This window comes from Juglans regia, chromosome 15, assembly GCF_001411555.2.
Source record: "Juglans regia cultivar Chandler chromosome 15, Walnut 2.0, whole genome shotgun sequence".
In the NCBI taxonomy this organism is placed as follows: domain Eukaryota; kingdom Viridiplantae; phylum Streptophyta; class Magnoliopsida; order Fagales; family Juglandaceae; genus Juglans; species Juglans regia.
In genome coordinates, this window is record NC_049915.1 from 14,242,027 (window position 1) to 14,258,759 (window position 16,733).

Here is a 16,733-nt window from a genome sequence, read left to right on the forward strand (position 1 = left end):
TCAAAATGGCATATTTATTTTCGGCTTCAAACCCAAGACTTTGGGTCTGTTTGGGATTGCGTCAAGAGTCTTAAAGGTACTTAAATAGTCTTAAAATCACTTTAATAAAAAAATTAAATTGTTTAGATGTTACATATTAAAGTACTTCTTAATTTCAAATAAGATAAAAGGTACGTTCGAAGAAAATCATTATTTACTTAAACGTGTTTTTTTGAATAATCTAGAATGTAGTTCAAATTCTAAAAAGATTGTTAATAGATAAAAATATCTATACAACTTTCAGATAATTACAAATTTTAAATTTTTACGAATATGATCATGTTTTTAAAAAAAATCAAATGATCGTTATTATCACTTTTTTAATTTATTTTTAAATAAATGTAACACATTTTAAAGTACTTTAAATATATGATTACTAAACAGTAAATAATTTTTTATTCGTAAAACTTATTATTTTAACTATAAGTTATAAGTTATAAAACTATAAGTTATATTTCCCACCGCAATCCTAAACATGCACAATATGCCAAATCACGTAAGGGTAATTCGAGGATGATTCACCACCTTTGGTGGTTCTTCGAGTCCTTTTTTTGAACCTCCATCTTGGTTATAATTTCTTTGAAGAAGATTCAGAACACTCTGGTTTGTCAAAGTCATGGATCCAGACTTTTTTGATTCACCATCTCCACCAAGATATCATATTTACTTCTATTTATGAAAAAAAAAACTTGAAATTTCTTCAAGAAACTAGAAGATCAAGAATCAAAACTATGCTTTTGATGCTTAAAAAATTCCAAATTTTCTTGTCATAATTGCTCTTGAATCATTGTTCTTATCCTCGACTCTGAAAGGTCAAGCGAGTGACTCACAAGGTTGGTTTGAACTGCCTTGATTCTTCTCCTCATTGACTTGAATCAAGGTATAAAAGAGCTTGAAAGAGGGGTCTTAGAGGGTAAAAAACAAGGTCCAATGGGCCTCGGCCTAATTACATTCTCAAATATCTTTTGTAAAGCTCTTGTTTTTTCTTATGTTTCTAAAAACAAAATTATATAAAGTAATTATTTACCTTTAAAAACTCCTCGCTAAAATAATAAGGTTTGAAGCCATTTTATATTCTAAATAATCATCTCTCTTTGAGTGGAATTAACCAACATGCCAACTAAAAGTTACTATTAATCAAGGCATATCATTACAATTACTATATATGTTAGTATTTCGCTGCAAGAAAAACGTTTCTTCATAGCTAGATATTTACGAAGAAAATGACTATTTACGAGATGTCTGACTCGTTCTCGTCGCGAATGTAAACGTTTTAATTTCTTGTAAGATTTTCAGATGAAATATTTAATTTCATTACTAACTAGGCATTGCTAGTTATAAGTTATTTGTAAATTTTGATTTAGATCTTTCTGTATATTAATCTACTAGCACACCTAGAAAATAAATAAACAACTCCAACATTCAGTTCATGTAATCTCCAAAAACAAAGATTAGAAATACTAAAAAGTCCTATAAACTGATTTTTAGGACACGATTCTTATGTCTCGTTTGGTTATATAGATGAAATGAGATAAAGTTAAAAATTGAATAAAATATTATTTTATAATATTATTTTTATTTTAAAATTTTAAAAAAATTATAATGATTATATGATTTAGATACACAAGACCTTGACAAAGTCAAAAGAGGTTCTATTGGTCAAGGATCAAAGTCAATTGGTCAAGGATCAAAGTCAATGCAAAGGAATTTATAAGAAACTATGAGTCGTGTCAAAGGAAAAATTCAATTCCGACCCAAAATCTGGTCTGATCTGACATTAGTATTAAAGGCCTTTTACCAAAGGGAACACATTGTCTTAGCTGTCATGGGTAGGCTCCCAAGTACTCTCCATTCATGCCCTAATTATTTAAGAGAAATGACATAAGCAATTCAAAATTTACAAGTTTCGCCCTAACTTTTTATATATATAAAAAAAAAAAAAATAGACTCCATTATAACAAATATGATTTTTTTTTTTAATACGGTAGAGCTAACCTTTTTATAAAGAATAATATTACATATAGTCGTAGAATGTGTAAGTACTGTGCAGTTATTTTGAAAAATAGTAGAATCTACTATTAAAAAATTAATTTCTTTTCATGTGGATCTCATATTTATTCACTTTTTTCAAAACGACTGTATGATGTTTGTACATTCATGACTGCAAGTATAATTTCTCTTTTATAAAAATCTTGCGCAAGATTTGTGCAAGCTTGTCCATTACTCAATTATATGCTTAGCTTTCAAGTGAACAAAACATTTTTTTGCAATGAAAATTACCATTTTGAAATAAAAAATTTTGACAAAAAAGGGAAGCATTTTTGCATTAGTGAAAATCGTGATTAACATCGACCTGATCATCTTCACTACTAATGCCTTTTGGAATGAGCTCTTCATGTTTAATTATCCCACCTCTATTACAACTTTGTCTACAATCAGACTTGAATTACATAGGAGATTGTATCTTCGTTCCATTATAACCTTATTAGAAATACTCACTCCATGTGTTGTGAAAAATAATATAAGAAAAGTAAAGTAAAACAAGAAATCAATTACATAATATAAAGATTTATATGTTCGGCAACGTACCTATGTCTACAGAGTTATAGAGGATTTTATTCTCTTGAGAAATGACAAAATACTACGATGGAAACCCCAATTTCACAATTCCTGAATTGTTCGCTTGAACGAAGTGTCGAGTCAGTCTCGAGTGAACTCTCTATCTGATATTTACTCGAGTGCATATCCGCTCGAGTGAACTCTCTACTTAAATTTCGCTCAAACCACTTGTCACGCGAAACTTTCCATCTGAAGATTCTCGAGTCACAAACAGGATCACAAAATTTTCTTGGAGTGTATGTCCATTCACAGAGACCAATAGTGTCCATGCGCACAGACCATTACACTATATTTCGGAAGTGGGACAAAGAGAGGGGAAGTTTGATAAACAATAATAGCCCCAACTATTTTAAGGCTGAATTTTCAGTGTTGATTCAGTTTGATTGGCAAGGGACTCAAATGTTGGGCTGGGTTGGGCTATTTTCCTGCTCATTCAACTGGTAATTCGAGTAGGCAAGGGGTGCATGGGGTCAGAGGCAAGGACAAAGATCAAGAGAGACGACATGAGTCATGTCCAGGCAGATGCATTGGGTGGGGGAGGTTACCACCCGCCCATATGGACAGGCCGTAGCAATCTTATATGTCTCATCCTAATATTGTAGTTGTCTTATTCAGTTGAATCATTCTATTATTGTGATAATGGCATTGTGGCTCTGGCCAGATATTCCGATCATGTCGTCTTAGTGCTGTTGAGTTTACTAGTAATGGCTTCATTTGATTAAAAGACAAAATGGGCAGATTCTTGAAGTGTGTTTAAGTGACAGGTTCTTTTGACTTTTGGTGTTTATCTTGATCCAAGTTAATTTCATGATAAGATACTACTTGGAAAATGACAATACAATAAGTTACCAATGACAACAACAAATAAGGGTACTTTGAATATCTTAAGATTTTGTGAATAGTAGTAAAATAATTTGAGTGGAGATATTTTATTGAATTTTAGAAAAGGAGAAAGAAAAAATTGAATAAAAATATTATAAAATTAAAAAATTATTTGTATTATAATATTATTTATATTTTAAAGTTTGTAAAAATTGTATTGATTTTTGTGTTTTATTTTAAAGTTTATAAAAATTGTGTTGATTTTTGTGTTTAAATAATGATTAGTCAATGATTAGACGAAAATGCTAAAAATTTAAAATTAAAAAGTGTTTTTTGTTAGAATGATATTTATAAATAAAATTATAAAATTTTTTGAGAATTCTTTACCTATCCAAACATGCTCTAAATCATCCAACTGTACCATACTTGTATGAGTATATGGAAATAAGATTAAAAAAAAAAAAAAACATTTCTAATTTTAAGATCGACATTTCCTTGTATTTTCACTTCTTAAACTTGGAATTCGTTTGGTTATATAATTCAGATAAAATAAAATGAGATGTTTTGTAAAAAATTGAATAAAATATTTTTATAATATAATATTTTAATATAATATTTATTTTAAAATTTGAAAAAATCAAATTATTTATTATATTTTATATAAAAATTTAAAAAAAATTATAATAATAAAATAAAATAAAATAAAATAATTTTATATATCTAAATGGCCCAGATCAAATCTCTGAATAAAATAATAAGTGGCTGATATTTTTCTCTTGGTCAAAGTTGCCCCCACCAATGCTATCCTCTACTGTCACTAATCAAGAAACTCAATCTAGCAACCAAAAGAGAGGGAGGCAGAATTCTCTATTTCCATGTTGCATGTACATCCCAAACATGTTTATGACAGGCTCAGTGGACACTAATGAAGAAGCAAAATTAGAAAGTAGAGAGGGAAGATGATAGAATGAAGAGAGAGATAGATGGCTCTAAAATCTTTTGAATAAATTATATATTGTTAATAGAAAATGTTAGTAGAATTTGTTCCATCACTTTTGACCGCTCATGTATTTAATTTTTTTTAAGGAAGTAGCTTTTAATGTATTGATGTATTTTTTTTTATTTTTTAAAAATATTTAAATATGTTAAAAATATGAAAAGAAAAAGAAAAAAAATAAAAATAAAAATTTATGCTAAACGGCATGCCTAGCTGTTATTGCTGGACAGTCGCCTAGCATGACTCATTGTTAATAATAGAATGACCAACTGAATTCTCAGGCCATATTTGACCAACTAAAATAGTTAGAGTTAAAAAATTGTAAATTTAATCAATTTATCATTTGGCGTTATTATAAGAAAAACATTTATTCGGTGATAAAAATAACTATTTGTAACGAGAATGAGTTAAATAAGTACTTTTTGCATGTTTTCAACTGAATAGCCAAAACTTTGGCTAAAATTTGATTGTGGTGAGCTGGATGCTCTTATGCATGGGAAAAGCAAAGGTACCAAAAAAGCAAAAGGAAAAGAGAGAAATAAACATGCTTTAGCACTGGAGAAGATAAACAAAACAGCTTGCAATATTACATGCATTAATGGATATATTTGCTTTCACCACTTGATTTCCAGTACTTATGAACTTCTATAATTATTGTTGGTGAAATACACAATAATATAATAAAAATTATAAAAAATAAAAATTAAGACGAAGTCAGTTTAGACTGAGGCATGGAAATATCGTTATCTTTAAGGAGATTCAAGCCCTCTGCGGTGTACAAAGTCTCAAGTTAATCGGTGCAGTAGAAATCTTCTTGACTTGACTCCTCTAAGATACAACAGCCCAACTGATCGTCGTATAGCCCGAACTAACTTTGCACAAGCGGTTGAGTCAAAGCTCATCTCAAAGAACACATTTCTTTTATCTAGAAAATCTCTCAAAAATATATACTCATCAAGTATATTTTTGTTTATCACACTTTTTGTCAAATATTCCACACCACCTCCCTTACGAAAGACTACCTATATATATACATAAATAGACCATAAACGTCCCAGGAGGTTAAAAGACTAACGGGCAAAAAACAACAAAAATAAAACACAAGCAGCCCACCAACGTCAATAATAAAGATACCAAACGGCAACTGAAATTAAAAGAAATAAAACCTTCAGAACGTTAATGAAATTAATCTTCAACGGCAATTTAATGACCAACCCCCATTAAACATAATGTAAAAGGTCAAAAGGAAAAGTCAAGCAACAGTAAGAAATAAATATATATTATTAAAAACACTTCTTCTACACACAAGCGCCGAATGCAAACGGTGAGTAAACGGCATTTTTTTAATGCCACGTCGGTAGTAAATAAATCATTAAATAAATAAAATAAATAAATAAATAAAAAAGGGGGAAAACAGAACAAAACTCTGGTTTCGTTCCCGCTCGACCTCTCTCGTCTTCGGCCCGACATTTTCGAAAGCTGCTTTGGTGCTCGAAGCCGATACAGAGATCTTCGACTGGTTCTTTTGCTTCAGATCGTAAGCTTGCGTTGTCTTCGGCGTGGGTGAGCTTCGGCCTGGGTGAGCTTCTTCGGCCTGGGTGAGCTTCATCTTCTTGAGTTTGCTCTTACATTTTTGCTTGCAGGAGTTAAGCAAGGACATAAGTGTCTTCGGCTTCAAATCGACTGTCGAGAAAGCTCTGGGATTTCGTGGTCCAGTTGAGCTGTGAGGTGAACTGGTCCAGCACGGTGGATATCATCTGGAACGCATACAATGGTAAAGCAGCTTTTTTCTGTGTGCTTGGAAACCCAGCTCCGTGTTCATGTGTTTAGGCCGTAGAAGTTAGCAGATTCACATGAATGAAATTCATGTTTCTGTGTAAAAATAAAAAAAATAAAAAAAACACATTATATTCGAACTTGTAGTGATTTGAAATTTGAAGGTCATTCACTTTTGTTTCCCATGAATCACGGCATCTTCTGAGCCCGCATTACAATTTTAATTAATTGCTATCTTTAACTTATGGATGCAGTTATTCGTAGTTGGTGATGTTGGTGAATCTGCATGAACTTTTCTGATAAATGAACTTGCATTAGATTTCAGGACCTGGACGAGTGGCTATGTTGTTCCTGGTTCTGTTTGTTTTGGACATGGATGGATAGAAGCTTGAATAAAGTTGCTCAATTTAAGCTTGTATCTAATTTAGTTATTTTTAGATTAGTGTTTTAGGGACTCTTTTTAAGGACTGTTGCGTTATGTTATTAAGATTAGCTTGTATCTAAAGTGCGCACACGCACACAGTGGCTATTAAATCACAACCTCGCCCTTCACCCTATTCTTCTAGTGGGGAGAAGGTGCAGTTTCAGTTAATAGCGTATGTTGGGTTATTTTTTGGGACTTTGCATAAATAGATGACATTACATGAGACATCTTCTCGAGCTTCTTATTCTCACAAGATATTAATAGTATTTCACAAGCTTACCTAATATAAGAATAAACACAAATAGATAGATAGCCATTAAGTACATATCAGGACCCCTGCAACTGAATACAGCTTTGTACTTAAGCAAAGACAAAACTTACACCATAAGTTTCTTCTAGATGCTGCATTGCCTGATCAAATTCTTGCATTCCATGATACCTTAGAAAATCTGCATCTCCCTAGGTGTAATAATCAACAAGAGCAGAGATTATACATATCAATGAATAGAATAAAAATATCTCAGGAATATTAAATGAGATGCACATTTTGTTTTTTGCAAAAAGAAGTATAAACATGTGCATAGTTTGCTGCGGAGTAATCTTTTAAGATTGCGGTGAGAAATAGACCATTCCACTTGTTTGTTCACTTAGAGTATTCTTCCCAGAGACTGACCTTGTTTTTATTGTACAATGTGTACAGGGCATTGGAAAAGGGGAAGAACACTCAAATCCGCTAACACCATCTAGCTCAAACACCCCTACCTCAGTATGTTATTTAATATTTCAAAAACTTATTGGAAATGGTCTACTTAATGGTCTACTTAATGGTCTACTTATTGGAAATGACATCTTTATGCTAGGACATCCCTCAAACGAATCATATAAACTTTCCAAATCACATGCACAGTTACTGGTCACCAGTTTTTCTGCCATATCCAGATGGCAGCCAATATCCCAGTAACATTCAGGTGGTTTTCAACGTCTTTTTGTTTGTTATGTAAGTTGGGGGTTTTTTAGAGTTTAATTGCTCTTGTTTTTATTTATTTGTAAGCAGAATGTTGGTTATCCATTTCAATATGGAATGAGAACTCTGACTCCTCACATCGCTACAAGCTCCGCAACGAGCGAAAGAGGTTGTTCAGAGAATAGTCCCGATTGTAGGGAAACTGCAGTGCCATGTACAAACTCAATTGTTGATGAAGAGAGTAAAGAGGATAGACCCAAATCACCTGAAACCGACGATTGCACTACCGGTTCACTACAATTAGTGCAAACGGATGGTGATAATATAATTGAGGAGCCAAGGTCGGGGATGGAATTCAATTTTTTTGAAGATTTACATAGTTATTATAAGGATTATGCTAAGAAATGCGGGTTTGGGGTGATGACACAAAGGAGTGAGAAGGGAGATGATCAAAGTATCAGATATGCCACTCTTGGTTGTGCCCGTGGAGGGAAAGCCCGGATTAAGAGTTTGAACGTTGCAAAGCCACGCCCGACAGGAAAGACGGATTGTAAGGCAATGATTAATGCCTTAAAGGTTGAAGGAAAGATGCGGTTAACAACAGTCCATAATACACATAATCACGGCCTCAGTCCAAAGAAATCTCGCTTCTTTCGTTGTAACAGAGAAGTGAGTGAGACTGTAAAAAGAGTCTTAGATACAAACGACTTGGCTGGGATCCGAATGAATAAGAGTTTCGGATCTCTTGTCGTTGGTGCAGGAGGTTTCGAGAACCTCCCATTTTTAGAAAATGATTGTCGCAATTATATAGATAAAGCACGTCATCTACGACTTGGTGCAGGTGGTGCTGGAGCACTTCGAGATTATTTTTTGAGGATGCAGTACAAGAATAATGGTTTTTTTGCATTGATGGACTTAAGTGATGATGGGAGGCTAAAGAATGTTTTTTGGGCAGATCCACGCAGTAGGGCGGCCTACCAGTATTTTGGTGATGTCGTCACATTCGACACCACATACCTCACGAATAGATATGGGATGTCGTTTGCACCATTTGTTGGTGTAAACCATCACGGACAGTCCATTCTTTTGGGAGCGGGGTTGATTTCAAGTGAAGATACCGACACCTTTACATGGTTATTCCAGACCTGGTTGCAGTGTATGGATGGTATACCTCCAAAAGCTATTATTACTGATCAAGATAGAGCAATGAAAAATGCAATTGCTAAGGTCTTTCCAGAAAGTCGGCATAGATTCTGTTTATGGCATATACTGAAGAAAGTTCCCGAGAAGCTTGGGTCATATGCTGCCTACAAAAGTGGACTAAAAAGTCACCTAATGAAATGTGTGTACGACACTCAAACAGTTGAGGAGTTTGAGAAATGTTGGGATGGGTTACTTAACACATATGATTTATATAAGAATGTCTGGTTGAAAAGTTTATATGATGAGCGTCAGCATTGGGTACCAGTATTCTTAAAAGAGTACTTCTGGGCTGGAATGAATACAACCCAGCGTAGTGAAAGTATGAATGCTTTTTTTGATGGTTATGTTCATGCGAAGACAAATTTGAAGGAGTTTGTCGACCAGTTTGACAGTGCACTGAGGAAAAAAATTGAGAATGAAAACAATGCCGACTTCCACACATTTAGCGTCACCATTCCCTGTATATCTAGATCTCCAATTGAGAAGAGATTTCAAGAGTTGTACACGAATGCTAAATTTAGGGAAGTCCAGCAGCAAGTAATGGGTGTGCTCAATATGGATCTGTGTCTACTTAGTGAGGATGGTGTAATGAAAAGATATCTGGTGGAAGATGAAGTTCGCGTTGAAGAGTTCACTAAGCTTGTTACGTATTCAGTGAACTTCAATGTGGAAGACTACGATGGAAAGTGTTCATGTGGGTTATTCGAGATGAGGGGGATACTGTGTAGGCATATTTTAGCCATCTTCAGAGCTAACGGTATAAAGTTATTGCCAGACCGGTACATTTTAGATCGATGGAGGAAGGACATTAAGAGGAGATACACGTTAATCCACAGTAGCTATGATGCTGGGAATCAGAGGCCAGATGGGAATAGATATTCAAGTTTGCTGAATATATGTTATCAGATGATAACTTATGCAGCAGGTTCCAATGAGCAGTTTGAAGATGCAAAAAAGAAGTTATATTCAATGATTGACTTGTACCGTGATAATCAACACCCCCCATCTATGACTCAAACAGGTTTGTATGCGAATATTTCTAATATATTTTTTTTTAAGTAAAGCTTGATAGTTAGTATGTCATATTTGAATTTTTGCATTTTTGTTTTTTTTTTAAGTAAAGCTTGATACGTAGTATGTCATATTTAACAGTTCTACGCCCCTGGTAGGTTCGAATGCTGGTTGTACAACACTGGACACAAATGCTGGTGGTAGTTCAAAGCCCGTACTAAGTCCAAATGTTGTGCGAGGGAAAGGAAGACCTCCATCTTTGAGGAGAGCATCTAGGATGGAGAAAGAAATGCGGAAGGTTAAAGCCAAGCAAAAAAAAGCACCAGGAACAGGGAAACGTAAACAGGTGCTTATCTCAATATTTTTAATATTAATGGTATATATTATATACATAGTTATGTATATTAGCTTTATGATATTGTGCGTTGTTGTGGTATATATTAGCGAGATGAAGGAGATACACCACTCCCGGACACGTGTAGAAATTTATTTGGCCCATCAGAAGTAGATATCACCAGTCCTAGTGAACTGCAGGTATATTAATTGTTAAATATTTTGTTATATTGTGCATTGTTGGTTGCCAATGGAAGAAGTAAATGCAAAAAAAATATATATATATAATAATAATAATATATCATTTTGTTAATCATCAACAGCATGTTCGACAGAGCTCGATTTTTAACAATAGTGGAACCCGGCCCCGGGAAACAGTGATCGGAAGTCAAGAAAGTGTAATAACCCAAAATTTTCACTTAAAAAGTTCATATTTAATACTTTTCACTTTCTAATAGTTTCTTTCTACTTGGCTGCTTACAAATCTTTACAGATACAGTTTGGGTTGGATGGATCACAACCGGTGGAGCATGGGTTCGATGGATCACAACCTGAGAATCATGGATTGGATAGATCACAACTGGATTAATTGATATGAGCAAATGACCATTTTTGTGTAAGAGTGTGTAAATGTAGAATTAGTAAATGTTATTAGAGAAAAGTGTTGGGATATGGTGCTAATGGTAGAAGAATTAGTGAATGTTCCAGGAGTGTTCAAGTCAATGTTCCAGGAGTAGTTATGAGGACATTAGTGAATGTCATTTTGGTGATATTCTAAACATTATTGGAATTAGTGTGATATTGTAAACATTATTCTTATTTTGGTGAAATTGGAAACATTAATCTCATGTTTGTCATTGTCATATTATTTTCATTTTTGTAATATTGGAATATTGATGCTGGTTGCAGCAGTATGCTGGTTTTAGAAGTATGGTTGTTTTAGCAGTATGCTGGCTGCAGATGACTTACATATGTTAACTAGTTTTCTCTGGATGATCTAATCTTTGGTAAGATTTATATAGCTTTACTTTTTTTTTAAAAAAAAAGAAAGATTTATATAGCTCAGCTATTTGTTTCAGAAAATCATATCTTTCAGGTTTCTGGTTCTGACTTGATAATGGGGAAAAAATGGTCCTAAAAGAGGTTCTAGTTGCTGTGATGGTCTAACGACATGAACATCATGTTAACTTCTAGCTGATGCTGCACATATGAGATGGACCTATGATTCATTGACTGCGATGTGGATACTGAACGTGAACTGCAAGTTCTATATATGAATACTTGAATGCTGGTGCGAATTTTGCTGCAGAATAATGAGGCATGGTAATAAGTTTGTGATTAATAATTATGTTTTAGGGTTATTGGAATTTACAATATTAATCACTGCCCTTTAAGATTATAACTTCTGCTGCTTACTGTAGTGGAGATGTTTTTAGCACATGGGCACATGACCGTAGCTGTGAAGTGGTTGCTGATGCCTGTTCTGTTCTCTGATTGGTTGGTGATTAACTTTTGCAGTATTAGGGAATAAATACTGCTACTGGGCTGTTGCTGCCCACTTTATATTAGTTGGGGTTAGCAATTTTACTAGCTGTTGTGAGATTGATTGTCGCTGCCAAGCTGTGTTGCTTGCTTGCTTGCCAACAATCAATTCTTAAATTATAGGCATACATATACATAGTGTTATGCTTTGTGCCTGTGGATTTATAGTTTTGTCTCACTGTAACAAGTTTAATGCTATGAAAAATTGATTCTATACTTAATTTGCCATAACATTTTTTATGTTAACATAATTTGAACACCGATATCATGATATTATATATGGATACCTCTTCCTTTTTCGTTAGGATCGTTATTTGGGTCCATTTGATTTTTCTTCAGATGTCTTAATTTTTAGGAGGAACGTAACATTCCCCTCCTTGCATGGCTACCTGTTGGTTCTGCTTGCACTAATTGGACATTGCTACCTTGCTTGCCATGCTTGTTCTGTTGTTCAACACCAACAGTTCTGGATCTGAAACTGATTGGTACCCTTTTTCTTCTGTGATCGATTATAAGTGTGATCGTTGAACACCTGGAGTGGTTTTTCTATTGTCCTCAAAAGTTTTCGATTTAGTCAAAACCTTGGGTGTCTGTTTTTATTGCTTTTGATGTTATGGTTATATGGTTGCTTGAATATATATTTATCTGTGGAAACACGTGTTCACCCCATCTAGATGCATTCTGGATCTGTGGAAACACGTCAATTCTAGAATTTGATGTCTAGTTCAGGTATAAGTTTCTGTTTTGAACATAATGGTATAAACGAGAAACAGAAAATAGACTAACAATAACACAGAAACAGAAAATAGAAAACTGCTATTTTACTCCAATTTAGCCCGAAACAGTTCCTGTTTCTTGATGTCTGGTTCAGGTATAAGTTTCTGTTTTGAACATAATGGTATAAACGAGAAACAGAAAATAGACTAACAATAACACAGAAACAGAAAACAGAAAACTGCTATTTTACTCCAATTTAAGCAAGTACTTTACAGCAAGTATTTTACAACAATTTAACCAACAGAGGCAAATCAGAATCTGAATTTACATAGCTTTATGATATCGCACTTGGACTAAACAACCAAAATGACATCTAACACTTAAATTACACCTTCAAACTAAGCAACAACAAACAACCACTACCAAGTCACTAAGCAACAACAAACAACCACTACCAAGTCACTAAGCAACAACAAACAACAACTACAACAGCCCAAGACAACCGGAGAAGCGTGCGTGAACGTGTTAGTCCAGCTTCTTTCTCAAAGAGCATCAACTCCTTCTTCAAAAATTCCTCATCTCGACCATCTTGCACCATCTCTCTCTTCTCAATCTCATCCTCCCTCTTACGGAGCTCAATCTCCCCTCTTCTTAATATCGCGAAGTCTCTCATCGACCTCTTTCTCCTTCCTTAATAGTTCATTTTTTCTTTCTTGTAATTCCAGCTGCATGTATTGATCACCATCTGCCCATTTGAAAAACTTGCAATAAGGTAATCCCTTGCAAACATATATAAAAAAATGTTAGATGTTTTTAATATTAATCAATTTATTAAACATATATAAACATATTACCTTCGTGTTGTAATTTGGACACCCAAAGAATGGTCGTCTTGGATTTCTGGGAGTATTTGAGTATCTCAATGTAGCTTGAAGATCGCAAAAGCACAATGGTTGACAAGTACGATTACCAGAGGATGAAGAAGACAGAGTTGATGATGACATTCTAACATAAACCATAAGCACAGTGGAAAGGCACACATATCAAAAGATACATATTTCTGAAAGCATCATAACCTAAGTACTATTGAGCCACCACCAATGTCACTGGATTTACATGAGAAAGTTCAGTTCTGATTAAACTTCACAGTCCCAGCCTGCCTGCTCTGCTTATACTTAGACTACCATAGCATTAGAAGGACAACAAAAGGTAACTACATACTTGTTACCTTAGTCTAATGAACAAGTACTTTAGTCTGCCCCATTAGGCAGAGTAGTCTCATACTTACAATAGTCACTTTAAACAAAAAATAACTTCATTACAATAGTCTCATACTTGTTCAAATACAATAAACTCGGAAACTAGGTCAAACAATAAATCCACATTAATCCAGGCCATGAGAAATTCGAGAACAATAACTAAATAAATAAATTCAATCTCCCTATATTACTTCTGACCTAGCAATTACCATACCATAGGAACAAAAACAATAAACTGTGATTAACTCATACTTGTTCAATATTTTTTTTTTATAAGTAATCTCATACTTGTTCAATATTACCTCTCAATAAATCACCTTACCTCTCAATATTATCTCATACTTGTTCAAAAACAATAAACTAAAGAACAACTTCACAGAGTAAATCCACAATCTGCCCCATCAAAAATTCAACAACAAATAATAAATTCAAGTGTAGAAATTTTACCTCTGACCTAACAATTACCATTATTCTTATCATAATCTCATACTTGTTCAAAAACAATAAACTAAAGAACAACTTCACAGAGTAAATCCACAATCTGCCCCATCAAAAATTCGACAACAAATAATAAATTCAAGTGTCTAATTTTACCTCTGACCTAACAATTACCATAGGAATATCATAATCTCATACTTGTTCAAATAAACTAAAGAACAACTTCACAGAGTAAATCCACAATCTGCCCCATCAAAGATTCGACAACAAATAATAAATTCAATCTCAATATTACCTCTGACCTAACAATATTATCGGAAGGGTTAGGTTTCGAGATGAACAGGAAGGGGCGGGCTAGGATTAGGGTTTCGGGATGAACGGGATTGGGGCGGGCTAGGGCTAGGGTTTCGGGATGAGCTTCATCTTCGGTGGGTTAGGGTTTGGGTTTGGGGATGAGAATGATTGGGTCGGGTTAGGGTTAGGGTTTGGGGATGAGAATGAGAATGATTTGGGGCGGGTTAGGGTTAGGGTTTGGGGATGAGAATGATTTGGGGCGGGTTAGGGTTTGAGATAGGGAAACTGACCATAACGAACCTTCCTTTAGATCTTCGGAAGATGCTTTCGACGAGAGGCCGTGGTGGAAAGGAATCTGCGGGAGATGAACCCTAACCCGCCGCTGAGTCCCAGAGGGGGAGGGACGCTGAGTCCAGGCTGCTGCTTCGCGCCGACGGAGTCGAGGAAGGAAGGTTCGTGCAGAAGAAAGACAGATTCTCGGGAGGGATTTGAGGGAAACTGAGACTTTCTTTCTCTCTGCGAACGAGAGAAGAGATGGAAACTAGGGAGGAAAATGAAGGAAGGTTCGTGAGGAGTCGGGACACTGAGGCGAGTAAAATGATGTGGGTGATTGTTGATAAAAAACAAAACGAACCGTTTTGTTTTTTAATGCCACGTAAGCCGCATTTGCTCGCCGACTGCATAAGGCGCTTGCAAGAAGCTTTTCTGTATTAAAAAATACTAACAATTATGGTAGCCTGCACTTTAATGTTTAGGGTTAGAACATTGAAAGTGCCCATCTAGAACAATCCAATCCAGAATCTTTCTACAAACTGTTAAGGAATCTGGCCATCTTTGTCAGCTCCTCTGACCTTCAAACAAACCTTTAGGAAACAGGAGCATGAGAGAGAGAGAGGTAAATTGCATCAGAATTATGAATGGGTACAATAATCATCTGATCTCTGCAACTGCAAGAAAAACTATTACTGACAGGTAATTAAATTGGCCATTGATGATGTTTCAAGAAGATCTTCCTTTCCCTCTTCAAAAGTATATGTCTATTTCATTTGCTAAGTGTTTAAGCAACATCCTGTGATGCAGTCCTGCATCTCAATCCTGATCATCAGATACCTACCTATCCCATGCATGTAATCAACCGAGCACTCCTAAAATAAAAAAAATATATATATATATATATATATATAATTTTTATCAAAAATTGAAGTCCCAAGTGAGAAAGAGGGTGATGCATGAAGTGGGTCCCACATAATTTATTACTCATTAAAAAAAATATTTATACCGATAATAAATGTTTGAGATTCACTTCATTTGTCACTCTATCTATTACTTATTGCTATTCAGTCTTATTTTAAATTAAATTTAATATTTAAATATTTAATTTTTAAATTATTAAATTTATTTCAATTTAATATATTTTTATATATGAGATTTATAATTTTTTTTTAATTTTTTATAAATATATTTAAACTCATTTTAATATTTAAATATATCTAAATTTATTTTAAATAAACTCTATAAAATTCACTCTATTATTTTAACTAATTACTATTCATAAAAAAAAATTTAATTCATCACAATTTAACTCAACGTTCAAACAGTTTAAGATGCTTTAAGTTCGGGCGAGAACTTGAAAGACTTTTGATACCTTCTAATTAAAGACTCTCTTATAGTTATTACTAATTCTAGGCCTAGTTCTTCGTCATAGGATTCCAAAAAGTCACCCGCAATAATTCAAATATTTTAATGTTGCAGCAGCTAGCTAGCTAGCTAGGCTGCTTCTTCAATCTTTTTGTTTTTTTCCTCCTTCCCATGTCCTCATCTTTGTCCAGACTGGTGATTTCCTGTTGATCATCGTCTGAATCGTCAGGGAAAATATTTTTCATTATCTTGGTCTACTCATCTGTAAGGGCTAAGATCAAAGATCATGAGCTTTCCTGCTACCATGGGATCTTAGGATACTAAAACAGTAAAGGCGAAAATAGAGATGGTTTTCAACTACTACGGATCTAGCTGCTGGGTCGTCCATATATTAATTATGAAGCGAACTCATAGTTTTAAAATGTCTTTTTTGATCAACATTTACCATCAAAACTAGAATGAAAATTTCTTTACCAACCACTCTAATGCCGGAGTGCCACCTCGATCGGCAACTAAGGGGTGACTTTAAGGAGACGTTTGGATTCGAAGATAATTTGAAATGAATTGAGATGGATTGTGAATAGTAATGAGATGAGTTGTGAATAGTAGTAAAATTTGTAAGTTAAAGTTGTTGTATAGTAATGAATAATAGTGAGA

General features: G+C 34.2%; 1 protein-coding gene and 2 long non-coding RNA genes across 3 annotated transcripts; all 3 read left to right on the forward strand.

Moving 5' to 3' along the window:
* The first annotated feature begins 7,576 nt into the window (after window positions 1-7,576).
* LOC118344691 (protein FAR1-RELATED SEQUENCE 1-like) lies at window positions 7,577-9,779 on the forward strand. The gene is made up of 4 exons (XM_035685803.1): window positions 7,577-7,645; window positions 7,732-8,493; window positions 8,797-9,623; window positions 9,770-9,779. Exons 1-4 carry the CDS (start codon window positions 7,577-7,579, stop codon window positions 9,777-9,779), a joined length of 1,668 nt encoding a protein of 555 aa, XP_035541696.1.
* Window positions 9,780-10,299: 520 nt separating this feature from the next.
* Window positions 10,300-10,709, forward strand: LOC108986667. The gene is made up of 3 exons (XR_001995402.1): window positions 10,300-10,389; window positions 10,512-10,586; window positions 10,682-10,709. It is a non-coding gene; the product is annotated as an uncharacterized LOC108986667 (long non-coding RNA).
* A 436-nt stretch (window positions 10,710-11,145) lies between these two features.
* On the forward strand, window positions 11,146-11,831 carry LOC108986666. The gene is made up of 3 exons (XR_001995401.2): window positions 11,146-11,195; window positions 11,383-11,511; window positions 11,610-11,831. It is a non-coding gene; the product is annotated as an uncharacterized LOC108986666 (long non-coding RNA).
* Window positions 11,832-16,733: the final 4,902 nt, after the last annotated feature.